A 16053-nucleotide genomic window follows, 5' to 3' on the forward strand; every position below is an offset into this window, starting at 1 on the left:
CTGCCTGCAGGTTCTGTACACCAGAATCAAGATGGTACCCATCACTGGATGTCTAAGGCATGCATTTCTGTTGCTTTGGTACTAATATAGTTTCAATTCACTACAATCAAACTTTATAATTCTGGTATTATGATCATGGCGGCCCATGAAGGGGGAAAGCAACAACTATTTTTATTCATTTGTGCCCTAGTACATCCTTCTTATAAATGAAAACCCCTTTTCTTAAAAACGGAATTAAATGGGTTAAACATACCCAAAAAAGGGAAGAGAATGTGGTTAAAGGGATCTTAAAGGTAGCGGAAATGAGTTAAAAGTGGCAAAAATGTATTTTAAGTGGCAAATATTAGATAACAGAGGTAAAGAATAGGCAAAAAAAGTGAAAAACCCAAAAAGGGTAAAAAAAAATAAAGAGGCAAAATGGGCAAAAATTTTACAAATTTGACAAAAAGTGGTAAATAACTGTGGGAAAATTGAAAGGAAAAATGGTTTAAAGTGGCAAAAATAAATAATTTTAACACCAGAACACAATAATAGTTTTATAAACTTTTGACTTCCAAAATGAGAGCACTGTTTGCTAGGATGATAGCACCAATGCTTTTGGTCCAACACACATGCATAGATATCCATCCATTTTCCGTACCCCTTATCCCGTTGGGGGTCATGGGGGGGCTGGAGCCTATCCCAGCTGTCATTGGGCGAGGGGCGGGGTACACCCTGGACTGGTCGCCAGTCAGTGACAGGGCTGACATATAGAGACAGACAACCAGGCATGCTCACACTCACACCTACGGCCAATTTAGAGTCACCAATTAACCTAATGCATGTTTTTGGTGGTGGGAGGAAGCCGGAGTACCTGGAGAGAACCCACACGTGCATGGGGAGAACATGCAAACTTCGCACAAAAAGGTCCTGACTGGGAAGCGAACCAGGGCCCTTCTTGTGGTGAGGCAACAGCGCTAACCCCTGTGCCGCCATATAGCCCCATGCACTGATATAATCAATAAATTAGAACTGAGGAGGCTCATTCTCTGGGTTTTTCAGAGGCCAACCTAACTCTTGGTGCAGGCCTGATCCTGATAACCCTCATGTGTAGAGGTCAGCTGTGTTGCTCACCTGCTGCAGGCGTGGTCCAGCAGCAGTGACACAGAGTCCAGACCTTCATCCAGCTTGGTGTTGTGGTAGAGACAGCGGTCCCTCTGCAGCTCCACCGCCTGCTTCAGCAGCGTCTGCAGGCGGCGAGGAGGCAGCATCACTGATGGAGGAAGGTACGCTGAGGATATAAGAGAGGAAGTCAGCAGTGAAAGCTTGAAGAGTCTGGCTTGTGTTGTAGAGTGAAGTCTGATTTAAGTTAAGCCATCCACATTTAGGATGTAGTTCTATAGGAAAGAAGGAGTTTAGAAAGTTGTTGAAATATTCCTGTTTGCATTCTATGAAGTATTGTTTAGCAGTGGTGAAAGATTGATTGATTGGAGTCTCAGATTTTTCTCCAAACTTTCAATTCGAGGCAAAAATGGAATGTTTTATAAACACTGAAGGATGACATTATGTTTAAAAACAACATGGAATGTTTTATGGGCTTAAAAGGATGACATCTTTAAAGGCAAGGATTAAATGGTTATAGCATAGGTTCTCAAAGTGCAGCCTGCGAGCCAATGGCGGCCCGCAGAAACATTTCTGGAGGCCCGCAATTGTTAAGACAGGAAGCAAGGCACACTGAGACTCACTGTTTGTTCTAAATAAGTTTTTACATACTAGTGCATCTCAAAAAATTAGAATATCATGGAAAAAAGTTCAATATTTTTTGTCACGTGTTTCTCAAAGTGAAACCCATACATTATATAGACTCAATACACACAGAGTAAAGTATTTCAAAGCCTTTATTTCTTGAAATGTTGATGATTATGGCTTACAGATAAGAAAACCCAAAATTCAGTGTCTCAAAAATTAGAATATTACGAAAGATTAATAACAAAAAAGGATATTTTCAACAGAAATGTCAGGCTTCTGAAAAGTATGTTCATTTCTATGCCTTCAATACTTGGTTGGGCCTCCTTTTGCATGAATTACTGCATCAGTGCAGTGTGGCACGGAGGCGATCAGCCTGTGGCACTGCTCAGGTGTAATGGAAGCCCAGGTTACGTTGATAGTGGCCTTCAGGTCATCTGCATTGTTGTGTCTGGTGTCTCTCATCTTCCTCTTGACAATACCCCATAGATTCTCTATGGGGTTCAGGTCAGAGTCAAGCACAGTAACACCATGGTCATTGAACCAGCTTTTGGTACCTTTGGCAGTGTGGGCAGATGCCAAGTCCTGCTTGAAAATGAAATCAGCATCTCCACAAAGCTTGTCAGCGGAAGGAAGCATGAAGTGCTCTAAAATGTCCTGGTAGATGGCTGTGTTGACTGTGGACTTCAGAAAACACAGTGGACCAACACCAGCAGATGCCATGGCAGCCCAAATCATCACTGACTGTGGAAACTTCACACTGGACTTTAAGCCACTTGTGCCTCTCCACTCTTCCTCCAGACTCTGGGACCTTGAATCCACATTGCTTGAAGTCCAGTGTGAAGTTTCCACAGTAAGTGATGATTTTGGCTGCTATGGCATCTGCTGGTGTTGGTCCACTGTGTTTTCTGAAGTCCACAGTCAACACAGCCATCTACCAGGACATTTTAGAGCACTTCATGCTTCCTTCTGCTGACAAGCTTCATGGAGATGCTGATTTCATTTTTCCATTAGGACTTGGCACCTGCCCACACTGCCAAAAGTACCAAAGGCTGGTTCAATGACCATGGTGTTACTGTGCTTGATTGGCCAGCAAACTGGCCTGACCTGAACCCCATAGAGAATCTATGGGGTATTGTCAAGAGGAAGATGAGAGAAACCAGACCCAACAATGCAGATGACCTGAAGGCCGCTATCAAAGCAACCTGGGCTTCCATTACACCTGAGCAGTGCCACAGGCTGATTGCCTCCATGCCATGCCGCATTGACGCAGTAATTAATGCAGAGGGATGTCCAACCAAGTATTGAAGGCATAGAAATGAACATACTTTTCAGAAGCCTGACATTTCTATTGAAAATATCCTTTTTTGTTATTAATCTTTTGTAATATTCTAATTTTTGAGACACTGAATTTTGGGTTTTCTTATCTGTAAGCCATAATCATCAACATTTCAAGAAATAAAGGCTTGAAATACTTTACTCTGTGTGTAATGAGTCTATATAATGTATGGGTTTCCCTTTGAGAAACAAGTGACAAAAAATAGTGAACTTTTTCATGATATTCTAATTTTTTGAGATGCACAAGTATATTCTGAAATGGACTGCACACAGGACTGTTAAATCCCAAATTTGACTGTAGAGGGCAGAAAACCCCAGGGATTTTGTGTGCATTACAATGTTTCTCAAGTTTTGCCAGGTTTAGCCTCACTTATTAATTAAATATGTTTATTGTACATAACTGGAGGCAGACCAATAAATGTTAACTGTAGAGATGCAACCTGGTCATTAAAATGATTACAAATGGGATTTGTTTTCTGTTTTTTTTCCCATTTTTTTTCCTTCGGCGGCCCTCAGTCCAATGTTGGATTCCTAAATTGGCCCTCAGCTATCAAAACTTCAAGAACCCCTGTTTTATAGGCTTAAAAGGATGACATTATCTTCAAAGGCAAGAATGGAATGTTTTATAAACACTGAAGAATGACATTATGTTGAAAGACAAGGATGAAAAGTTGTACAGGCTTGAAAGGATGACATCTTTAAAGGCAAGGAGGGAATGGTTTATAGGCTTAAAAGGATAACATAATCTTTAAAGGCAAGGACAGAATGTTTGATAGGCTTTAAAGGATGACATATTTAAAGGCAAGGATAGAATGTTTTATAGGCTTAAAAGGATGACATCATCTTTCAAAGTAAGGATAGAATGTTTTACAAACATTAAAGGATGTCATTATGTTTAAAGACAAGGATGAAATATTGATGAAGCAGGGGCTATTGGGGCTTTGTTGCCTGTATCATTGCCAATAAAGGACAGTCAATATAAGGGACAGATTGTTGTTATCTGTATTCTAATAATGATAGAAATGAAGTATGGTCATTCTTTCAATAACTTGTCTGTTTTGGTTTGAAGAAGGATACCAGTTATGTCCCAGCCTAAATGAGCGTCAGTTTGACAAACAAGCAGAATCAACCCGAATGAGATGAGAATGTTTTAGAAAATTTCATCATCAACTAAAGATCTGAGATGCAGCGAGGCCATTACAATAGACTTCAGGGGGACAGTTGCAGCTGTGAGAACTGAGCTCAACAGCTTGAATCAGATTTTTTTGATATATGGCATGGCATGCGTATGAAGGGCCAAATAACATCTAAAAGCCCTTAGGGCATGTGGTGTGGTACTGCTTTATCAATGCTTATAGCTCATCTTTCACCAAGCCTTGCAGCATCTGGGAAAAACTGGGAGAAATTAAAAAAAAGGATGGGATATCTCTGAAATCAAGATCATGACACAAAACAGAGTTAGCCCCAAGGGTTATCTGTTGAAGCAGACAGCTAAAAAACCCGATCTTCGGATTGTCTATGTTTTTCACATTTAAATAAATCACTTCTTCTCTAGACTGGAGACAATAAAGACTCTGACAGCAAACCAATCAGACGGCCTTGATTGGGCCATAAATGTAAAATGAAGTTACCGTGACTGTAAACCTGTCAGTGTGTGTCAGCTTGAGCCACTCTTTGTTAAAGAAGCTGCTCCTATTTGTTTTACTCACGCTGGAGAACAAAAAAAAGAACAGAGGGAGTAGAGTTTATGAGTCAGTGTGTACTCACTCTGGAGCCGGTCCAACAGCTTGGTTCGGGACGTCGTGCCTTTTCCCTCCCACTCTGCTTTCACTCGCAAGTCCTCTGCATGACTGCACATCAGGTACCTGTAACAGAACTCATCATTTAATAACAATAGAACACATCAGGGACCTGTAACAGCACTCATCATTTAATAACACTAGAACACATCAGGGACCTGTAACAGCACTCATTATTTAATAACACTAGAACACATCAGGGACCTGTAACAGAACTCATCATTTAATAACAATAGAACACATCAGGGACCTGTAACAGCACTCATCATTTAATAACACTAGAACACATCAGGGACCTGTAACAGCACTCATTATTTAATAACACTAGAACACATCAGGGACCTGTAACAGCTCTCATTATTTAATAACACTAGAACACATCAGGGACCTGTAACAGCACTCATCATTTAATAACACTAGAACACATCAGGGACCTGTAACAGCACTCATTATTTATTAACACTAGAACACATCAGGTACCTGTAACAGCACTCATCATTTAAAACACTAGAACACATCAGGTACCTGTAACAGCACTCATCATTTAAAACACTAGAACACATCAGGGACCTGTAACAGCACTCATCATTTAATAACAATAGAACACATCAGGGACCTGTAACAGCACTCATCATTTAATAACACTAGAACACATCAGGGACCTGTAACAGCACTCATTATTTAATAACACTAGAACACATCAGGGACCTGTAACAGCACTCATTATTTAATAACACTAGAACACATCAGGGACCTGTAACAGCTCTCATTATTCAATAACACTAGAACACATCAGGGACCTGTAACAGCACTCATCATTTAATAACACTAGAACACATCAGGGACCTGTAACAGCACTCATTATTTATTAACACTAGAACACATCAGGTACCTGTAACAGCACTCATCATTTAAAACACTAGAACACATCAGGTACCTGTAACAGCACTCATCATTTAAAACACTAGAACACATCAGGTACCTGTAACAGCACTCATCATTTAAAACACTAGAACACATCAGGGACCTGTAACAGCACTCATCATTTAATAACACTAGAACACATCAGGTACCTGTAACAGCACTCATCATTTAAAACACTAGAACACATCAGGTACCTGTAACAGCACTCATCATTTAAAACACTAGAACACATCAGGTACCTGTAACAGCACTCATCATTTAAAACACTAGAACACATCAGGTACCTGTAACAGCACTCATCATTTAAAACACTAGAACACATCAGGGACCTGTAACAGCACTCATCATTTAATAACAATAGAAAACATCAGGGACCTGTAACAGCACTCATCATTTAATAACAATAGAAAACATCAGGGACCTGTAACAGCACTCATCATTTAATAACAATAGAAAACATCAGGGACCTGTAACAGCACTCATCATTTAATAACACTAGAACACATCAGGAACCTGTAACAGCACTCATCATTTAATAACACTAGAACACATCAGGAACCTGTAACAGCACTCATCATTTAATAACACTAGAACACATCAGGGACCTGTAGCAGCACTCATCATTTAACAACACTAGAACACATCAGGGACCTGTAACAGCACTCATCATTTAAAACACTAGAACACATCAGGGACCTGTAACAGCACTCATCATTTAATAACAATAGAAAACATCAGGGACCTGTAACAGCACTCATCATTTAATAACACTAGAACACATCAGGAACCTGTAACAGCACTCATCATTTAATAACACTAGAACACATCAGGGACCTGTAGCAGCACTCATCATTTAACAACACTAGAACACATCAGGGACCTGTAACAGCACTCATCATTTAAAACACTAGAACACATCAGGGACCTGTAACAGCACTCATCATTTAAAACACTAGAACACATCAGGGACCTGTAACAGCACTCATCATTTAAAACACTAGAACACATCAGGGACCTGTAACAGCACTCATCATTTAAAACACTGGAACACATCAGGGACCTGTAACAGCACTCATCATTTAACAACACTAGAACACATCAGGGACCTGTAACAGCACTCATCATTTAAAATACTAGAACACATCAGGTACCTGTAACAGCACTCATCATTTGATAACACTAGAACACATCAGGTACCTGTAACAGCACTCATCATTTAATAACACTAGAACACATCAGGGACCTGTAACAGCACTCATCATTTAATAACACTAGAACACATCAGGGACCTGTAACAGCACTCATCATTTAATAACACTAGAACACATCAGGGACCTGTAACAGCACTTATTATTTAATAACACTAGAACACATCAGGGACCTGTAACAGCACTCATCATTTAATAACACTAGAACACATCAGGTACCTGTAACAGCACTCATCATTTGATAACACTAGAACACATCAGGGACCTGTAACAGCACTCCTCATTTAATAACACTAGAACACATCAGGGACCTGTAACAGCACTCCTCATTTAATAACACTAGAACACATCAGGTACCTGTAACAGCACTCATCATTTGATAACACTAGAACACATCAGAGAGCTGTAACATCAGCTTGTTTAGTAACAGTAGAACACATCAGGTTTGGGTCGTGTGCAATGTCAAAGCGAACCAAACCACATAAAAACTAATGCTTGGTCCTCCCTTGTTTTTACAGCAGTGATATGATAAGTTGATGTTACGTCACAGGGCCTGTGAGACTTGATAGCACCATTAATAAGCTTTTTTAAAATCTTAGTTAAAAAAACACAAAACAAGAATGTTACACATCCAGGTTTCACTCTCCATCACTAATAACACCCCAGTGGGTGGCACAGTAATCCTTTAATTTTGACCATCTTTTTTCACCTTCAATTGTATTTGAAACATAAACTAGTATGTTTGTAAATGAAAATTTATTCATATGATATGGAACAGTGGCTTTACATCATGGATGAGATTTATGGAGAAATAGTTTTAATAAGTCAGACATCCTCATCAGACAAGCTATGCTTTAGAATCACAAACCCCTCAGTACAGAAGGACAAGAACAACAAGCTGCTCTGACGCTAAAAAAAACATTGATTGATTATATAAGACAGGAGTCTGTAGTGTCTAACATCTCAGAGAAGAATGGTTGCAGATCAGTGTCAGTAGACTATGTTCCTATTTTTCTCTTTTACTGTCAGACCAAGACCAGTACACAGGGATGATCTTAATAATGTCAGAAACCAGACTTAAAACATGAAAGGACTCAACAACAGTTCATCTTGATCTGATTAAACCTCTTCTAAACCTGATGGTAATGTCAGAGATAACAGGGACCACAGCGCTGGTTATGAACTCTTTCAGACCCCAGCTGTCTGTCAGATTAAAGTAACGAGAGGCCGTACTCAAGTATGGTTTTATTCATATTACTGTAGTCTGTACCTGAGTCTACATGAATCGTGGTCAAACTACCTCCTAAGATCGACTCAGGCACTTGTGTGATCAGATGTTCAGACTTTAGGGTCCAGGGTTCCCTGATCCAGACCAGGGCCTCTGATATAACCCCACCCTTAGAACAGCCGTGTTTGTGTGTCTGCATGTGCACGTTTGTGTGAGCCTGTGGTGAGTTTCTGACCCGCTAAGGATGTGGATCCTCTCAGTGTTGTACTTCAGAGGGGTGAGTTCAGCTCGGAGGACCTGCAGAGCTTCCAGAACCTTCCCGTCCTCCAGATACTCCAGGTACTTCTGCTGCAGCAGCAGGAACTTCATACGCTGCACACGAGACCAGAGGAGGGCGTTAGTGAGCACATATATTCACCCTGATTATAACCAACAGGAAAATATTTCTATCACTATTTTATTATTATCCATTATCCAACAGTCAGATGTTTTTGTAGCAGACACTGATCAGCTACCAGTGAGATCCAGCTACAGAAGGTTTACACTGATCTTAGTTTGACTGCTTCAGTCAGGCTGATCAGCAACTCTGACCTTTGTTCTCATGGTTTCATCATGGATGAGATTCTTTTGAATTTGGTCTGTCTTTAGTAAAGGAGTTTTTAATATTTCTTCTCCGTCATCTTGGTCTGGGCTACAGGTTTATCTTAAACTGGCACTTAGTTTGGGAGAATTTAAAGGGATATTTTGGGATTTTTGAAGTTGGGTCGTATGAGGTGCTTGGCTATAGAAGTGGCATTAGCTTCCAGTGATTTCCATGTAATTTGATCCTGTTGTTATTACGAGCTCAGAGAGAGCCGGTGCATATCGGCTGTAGATGGGAACGTTTTGTCCGCGTAAATTAATGAGTTTTATGAATAAATGGGCCAAGAAAATATGTTGGCTCGCCCGTGCGCTGTCGAAAACGTACAAAGCACTTCATTTCTCCAAAAAACCCCCTCTGTGTCAGGCACTACTTTACAATGCAGTTTCGCCATTTTGTATCCTTTCACCTCCACACACTGTTCACTGTTTACACATCTGCCGGTCAGCTGTGTGGGTCACAGTGTAGCACGGTCAAGCATCGGTTACTATAATGCGTTGTGAGGGTTTTTATTCAGTTTTTGCAGATTCAGAAGATGCTGTGTATTTGCGTTTATCCAGGCTGTTCAAACAAGCACACCTCCTGGACACCATACAGATTTCACCGTATTCTGCTACATGACATCGGTCTTCGCCAACTTTGGCTTGTTAGATAAATAAATAGATAAATACAGTCATGGAGGAAAGTATTGGCAACCTGGGAATTTTTCTGGAAAACAAACCGAAATGGGCCGGACAAAATGACTGTCACCCTTTTAAAACTGTGGGTAAATCATTTTTATTTCCAGCATGTGATGCTCATTTAAACTCACCTGTGGCAGTAACAGGTGCTGGCAATCTAGAAATCACACCTGAAGCCAGTTAGAATGGCTAAAAGTTGACTCAACCTTCGTGTTGTGTGTCTGTGTGTGTCACACCAAGCATGGAGAAGAGAAAGAAGAGGCCAGAATTGTCTGAGGACTTAAGAAGCAAAATTGTGGAAAAATATGAACAATCTCAAGGTAACAAGACCATCTCCAGAGATCTTGAGATTCTTTTGTCCACTGTGTGTAATATAATCAAGAAGTTTATAACCCATGGAGCTGTAGCTAAACTCCCTGGACGTGGACGGAAGAAAAAAACTGACAAAAGAATGCAACACGGGATAGGTGGAATGGTGGATAAACATCCTCAGTCAACTTCCACACAAATTCAGGCTGTCCTGCAGACTCAGGGTGCAAAAGTGTCAGCTGGGACCATACGTGGTCATCTGAATGAGATGAACCGCTATGGCAGGAGACCGAGGAGAACCCCACTGCTGACAAAGAGACATAAAAAAGCCAGACTGGAGTTTGTTAAAATGTACTGAGTAAGCCTCAATCCTTCTGGGAGAACATCTTGTGGACAGATGAAACCAAGGTAGAGCTTTCTGGAAAAATACGTCATTCTAATAATAATAATAACTTTATTTGTACAGCACTTTTAAAAACATGGGTTTACAAAGTGCTTTGACATGTGCAGAAGCAAGCAGAAGAACAAAGCAACAACCCAAAGAAAAGATAAGAAAACAGAACATGACATGCAAACAACATCAGCAGAATCCACACATTTAAAGAAACTAAACAGAAATATGAATGAGATAATAATTCATCAAGATCAATATACATCAAAACCTAGATGTCATGTGATGCCATGCAAACTAAGACATCACAGATATCAATCAGAGTGCAGACATGAAGCCATTCTACACAACTAAGACATCATGAACATCAACAGGATGCAGGCAAGACACAGACATCAAGTACCATAAAACAATAGGAACCCAGGCAATTCTACCGTTTACAGAAAAACGGAATGAGGCCTACAAAGAAAAGAACACAGTACCTACAGTAAAACATGGTGGAGGTTCAAATAGGGGTGCGCGGTATACACGGTAGACGGTATAAATGATATACATTTGGCCTACAGTAGAGATTTGGACTCTACCGACCAATCGTGATAACGCTTGTTAATGATGTCATCGTATCTGCCTCAGTGTGAGTTAGCAGGCAAAAACACGTGTTTTTTCCTCTCAAAGTCTGATGGCTGTACCGCAACTTAGTCAGTGTGCTGTCTCTGTCAGCCTGCATGGGGCTAGTGCAGGCACTTAGCACACAAGCTAAGTGCTGCTTTGGCTGGCCGCAGAGGCCAGCACAGCAGCGCCCCCTCTTACAATGGCATAAACAACCATTTAAGTCTATTTTAACTTATGACTTTATTTTCTAAGTCCACCGTGAGTCAAAGATCCAGAGCCATCCCAAATGAGGTCAGAAAAGCTGCTGTAAACTAGCCGTATTCTCCGAACGACAGCCAAAGCTAAGCCATCTCAGTGCTAAACACAATACTTCCGTCAAGCTCTTCAAAATAAAAGTCCATGGTTGTTATTTTTCTGAAATGCTTTTATTGTGAATGCCTTCACCAGGAAACGTGTTCAAGTCATTAGCAGCTTAACACACCTCATCAGGTTAGAGATGAAATGTAACCTTGGAGAGCAGAGAGACAGAAGTAAACCTAGAGAGACTAAAAAAAATAAAACATGTTTTCTGTGTTCCTATACTTGGAGACATATTGAGTATGCCATCAAAGGCTTGTTTTAAGGGGAGAAGGGGGTTAATAACATTTGAATCTGGATTAAAAAGCATTATCTCATTTTAATTTTGTAATACCGTGATATAATACTGTATTGTAAAAGACAAGAAAAATACCATGATATGATTTTTAGGTCATGTCGCCCAGGCCTAGGTTCAAAGATGTTTTGGGGTTGTTTTGCTGCCTCTGGCACTGGGTGCCTTGACTGTGTGCAAGGAATCATGAAATCTGGAGACTATCAAAAAATTTGGGGCCGCAATGTAGGGCCTAGGGTCAGAAAGCTGGGTCTGGGTCAGAGGTCATGGGTGTTCCAGCAGGACAATGACCCCAAACATACCTCAAAAAGCACTAAGAAATGGTTGGAGACAAAGCTGGAGAGTTCTGAAGTGGCCAGCAATGAGTCCGGATCGAAATCCCATTGAGCACCTATGAAGAGATCTCAAAACTGCTGTTGCAAGAAGGCACCCTTCAAATCTGAGAGACCTGGAGCAGTTTGCAAAAGAAGAGTGGTCCAAAATTCCAGTTGAAAGGTGTAAGAAGCTTGTTGATGGTTATAGGAAGTGATTGGTTTCAGTTATTTTTTCCCAAGGGTGCAACCAAATATTAAGTTGAAGATACCAACAATTTTGTCCAGCCCATTTTTTGAGTTTTGTGTCAAATTATGTCAATTTTGGCTTTTTTCTTCTGCTTTGTTGTGTTGTTCCAATGCACATAAAGGAAATAAACATGTGAATACCATATACATTTGTAATTGCAACAATTTCTGGGAGAAATTGTGTATTTTCTTGACAAATTCCAGGGGGAACCAATACTTTCATCCATGACTGTAGATTGTACATCGCTTGATTATATATCTGATTTGATCATACAGCTTGTTTCTATTTTGACGTTTGTAACTCACCACGATGGCGCTCGGAGAGTGCATCAATGCCTTCAGCTCATTCAGGTCACTCTCAGCCTGGAAAAAGAGAGGACAATCATGGATTTAATAAGCTAAAAATCTGTGTTTTCAGTTGTATTTGATATAAAGCTAGAGCACACACCTTATCCCACTCTCCCTCCATGACGTGGTTACGAAACTTGGTAGCAGAAGGATGCTCCAGCCTGCAGCCAGACTCCTGCATCAGGAGGTCCACCGTCTGACTGTGAACACAGAGCAATCCTCAATTAACTTCAAAATATCAGCCTTTATAATAGCAATCAAACATCCTAATACACAATCAGATAAATCAATAATAAATGAATCAGATAAATTCATAAATCTATACATCTGGCTGGATCCACGGCAAATAAAGTAGCGGTCTATACACCCAGAAATGGGTCTTTTTTCTTTTTCATTAGTCATAAATGACAGAAAAACACATTTTAACTGTTCTAAGTGCACAAAAACATTGGCAATGTTAATTTAAACATCGCCATACTTATTACTGAGCTGAGCAAAATGATCCAGATCTCTAAAAAGAGACAGATTTCCCATCAAACCAGATAGACTAGGCGGACAAGAAGAAAGATCAGGCTTTACTAGTACAAACTGGGCTGAACTAAACCAGATCACCTTGTGGAAACAGACCATATGTCTGAGTCCGCAGACTTTAGACGGCTTTTAATCCATGTCTGATGCTGTTATTCTATGAGCTTTTCAACTATTATACCTAAATGTGTCTCTACAATCAGGGTGTTAAAGGGGATATATTACACAAAAATCGCTTTTTTAAGCTTAAATAACAAAAATATGTGCCCCTGGCCTGTCCACAATCTCTTCAAGTACCAAAAAAGCCATTTCCCTCTTTCTCCACCTTTCAGAAAATGTGTGCTGAAACAAGCCTTCTCAGATTTCCCCTCATGATGTAATGTAGGGAGTTAGCCCCGCCCCTAGGTTCGGTTGGCCCTCCCCACTTGGAAGGAAGTTCCTCCCTCCTCTCCTGATCTTCTTCTCAGTTGGATCAGGAGAGCCACATCCATGGAGTCAGGGGTGGAGTCAGACAGCTCATTAACATTTAAAGCCACAGACACAGAAATACGTTTTTCTGAGCTGGGCTAAAACAGAGAGGTTTTTAGACATGCTAAAATCCAGTGCAGGAGTTTTTTTTCAGCAGCAAACTTCACCCATCAAAATTGATTTTCCCTGATTTGATTGGTTGTCAAAGCTGTTAACAGTGCTGGTAGCGCTTCTCTATGCAGAAATCATGTCCTGTCCTCATCTGGAGCTCTCCTCTGTGGCATAACTTCATCTGTATTTGTGTGTCAGCTACTGGGTAGAGAGCAAAAGCTCTCCTATTGGTCAGGAGACATGCCGCTGACATCAGGTGAGGGTTCCAGACCAGACAGAACAAGAAAAACTCGGACGATCGCAGCATGGTAAATGTACAGGTCACAACTAGTCCACAAGAGCCTTTTGGAGTTGTTGGATTGTGTATTTGATGAGTTTGATGAGGTAAAGCCGGAATACCGTAGACTCCATTGAGTTGGTACAGCAGCTCCGAACTCGGCAGCGCCGATCTAAAAATAGCTTGCACGGAGAACTAAAGGTAACGAACCTATTACCAAGACTATAGGGATTATGGCAATGGGCAAATTTGCCAAAATGTTGAAGTATCCCTTTAACAAAGGGGATTTACATTTTAAGAAGACTATTAACTACACAAATGATTAAAAAAGATATTTGTTTCTTTGATAAGAATGGTCTTTTGTAAATATTAAATACGACATATGGATATCACAGCTTAACTTTACAATGGACCATGGTTTTTGCTGACCGCCATGAGCCCCCAGTTTGGCTGGGCTCCAGAAAGCTCTTCCATTTATCCCCCTTTATGGCCGGCCTTTTCTGCACTTGACTATTCCAAATTGTGCATGGCTGTGTTCAACCACCTTCAGGTACAGTGGGGGTCCCCAGTCTCTGGCCCCCTTATTTCAGGGGTTGCGGGCTGAAAAGGTTGAGAACCACTGCTGTCAAATTGTCGTTTGACACGTTTCGGCCATAGACATATCGCACCTTTCACGATATGAAGATTACATCAGGTCATATTACGATTTAATCTAAATTTAGATTCATTTCCCACCCTTACAGAGACACTTTCAGTGTGTTATTATTACCTCTGAGAGTGTTAATATGATGACTTAGATTTTGCTGTGTGTGTGGAAATTAAGCCATTTTTTTGGGTTGTACACAAATAAAATTTGGAATGTAAACTGGCCTTTAAAAGGCCAAATCAAATAAAATGATTAAATAATTAATTCTGATTAAAAAGGATTGAAGCTGGTGACAAGATCAGAGTCTATAAAGTAGAAAATAATATTGATTTATATTAATTTAAAGGTATTTTTATGGATGAGGACATTTCTGTCACTCAGAAGTTTAAAAGAACATTTTGTTATTGAGGTCTGAGGGTTAGTTAGGATTGATTATTAGGGAATTTTATCAGAGTTTATCACTGATAATGTGACATTTATTTATTATTTCGTAATTATAAATATACATTCTTACACAGATCTATAAATATCTATATTTTGGCTCCATATCCAGCTCAGTTCTCTCTGCAGGTAAACGTTCCTGCTCTGACAGCCCGGTTCGGCTGAGTTCGGCTGCGCTCGGCTCGGTTCGGCTCGGTTCGGTGACTTACTTGAGCCCCAGGTCGTGCAGGTGTTGTCCTATGAGCCGGATCACGTCCTCCTCGGTCTGGGACAGCCTCTTCTTCTTCTTCAGTCCCGGGCTGACCTCCGCCGGACTCCCGGCGCTGTTGGACCCGGTCTGGACCGGGACGTTGTTGTGGTTGTTGTTGTTGTTGCTGACGGAGTTGTTGACGGAGTTGCTGTTGTTGGAGGTGGACAGCAGCCCGTTAGAGGAGGAGGACTCGGACTCGGTCTCTCCGTTCTGAGCTCCGTTCCTACAGGCCCGCTCGGTGTCTTGGTCTCTGTCTCCGTTAGCCTGCATTGTCCCGGGTCACGGTGGCTCCAGATGTGAGAGTAACAGGAGGACACGGCGGGGGATCGGGACAGACAGGCCCACTGACCCAGATGCAGCCCGGGCCTCGGAGTGAGTCGGTGTCGGCGGGTTCCCGGGTTTGTGCCAGGTGGATGTCCGGGCTTTCCCGCGCTCAGAGGCTCCGGTTCATGGTGGGATCATCGGTGGTTGTGTTCGCTGTCAGCCCGGTAAATCTCCGTGAAAGAGTTCGGTACAGCTTGTTATTGTTGCTCTCAGACAGCTGCAGCCTTGTTATGGACTGACGCACTGACGTCAGCGGAAATTCCTTCACGTTGGTGTGCGTGAGCTGCGTCACCGACAGAGGGCACTGAAGGACAGGCTCTGAAAAATGAACTCCAGGTTTTAATTTATTATCGATAATAATAATGTTGCTGTTTTCTTTCAAAAGTTGATAACTTTAAAAAAAATATTTGTTAAGCACCTTCAAAATTAATGTCTGTCTTTATGTGTTTTATACACTCTTCATTTCTTAAAAAAAAAAATCTAATCCCTGTTCCAAAAAAAGGTTGTTTTTTTTTTAAATGTAAATAAAAACAGAAGTCAATAGTTGTCAAATCTCATTTACTCATATTTTGAAAAATAAGTGGAAAAACAGCCAGA

The 16053-nt window shown here is 41.0% G+C and overlaps 1 protein-coding gene across 1 annotated transcript in view; it reads right to left on the reverse strand.

Annotated features, from left to right (window-relative positions):
• wdr26a (WD repeat domain 26a) overlaps positions 1-15968 on the reverse strand; it is a 29607-nt gene extending 13639 nt beyond the window's left edge. The window contains exons 1-6 of the mRNA XM_041792502.1: positions 15092-15968; positions 12512-12611; positions 12370-12426; positions 8458-8594; positions 4831-4928; positions 1114-1270 (exon numbers count right to left, since the gene is read on the reverse strand). Of these exons, the coding sequence (XP_041648436.1) occupies positions 1114-1270; positions 4831-4928; positions 8458-8594; positions 12370-12426; positions 12512-12611; positions 15092-15402 (860 nt within the window). The 5' untranslated portion in view covers positions 15403-15968. The remainder of the gene's footprint in view (positions 1-1113; positions 1271-4830; positions 4929-8457; positions 8595-12369; positions 12427-12511; positions 12612-15091) is intronic.
• Between the last annotated feature and the right edge of the window lie 85 nt (positions 15969-16053).

This window comes from Cheilinus undulatus, linkage group 8 (genome assembly GCF_018320785.1).
Source record: "Cheilinus undulatus linkage group 8, ASM1832078v1, whole genome shotgun sequence".
In the NCBI taxonomy this organism is placed as follows: domain Eukaryota; kingdom Metazoa; phylum Chordata; class Actinopteri; order Labriformes; family Labridae; genus Cheilinus; species Cheilinus undulatus.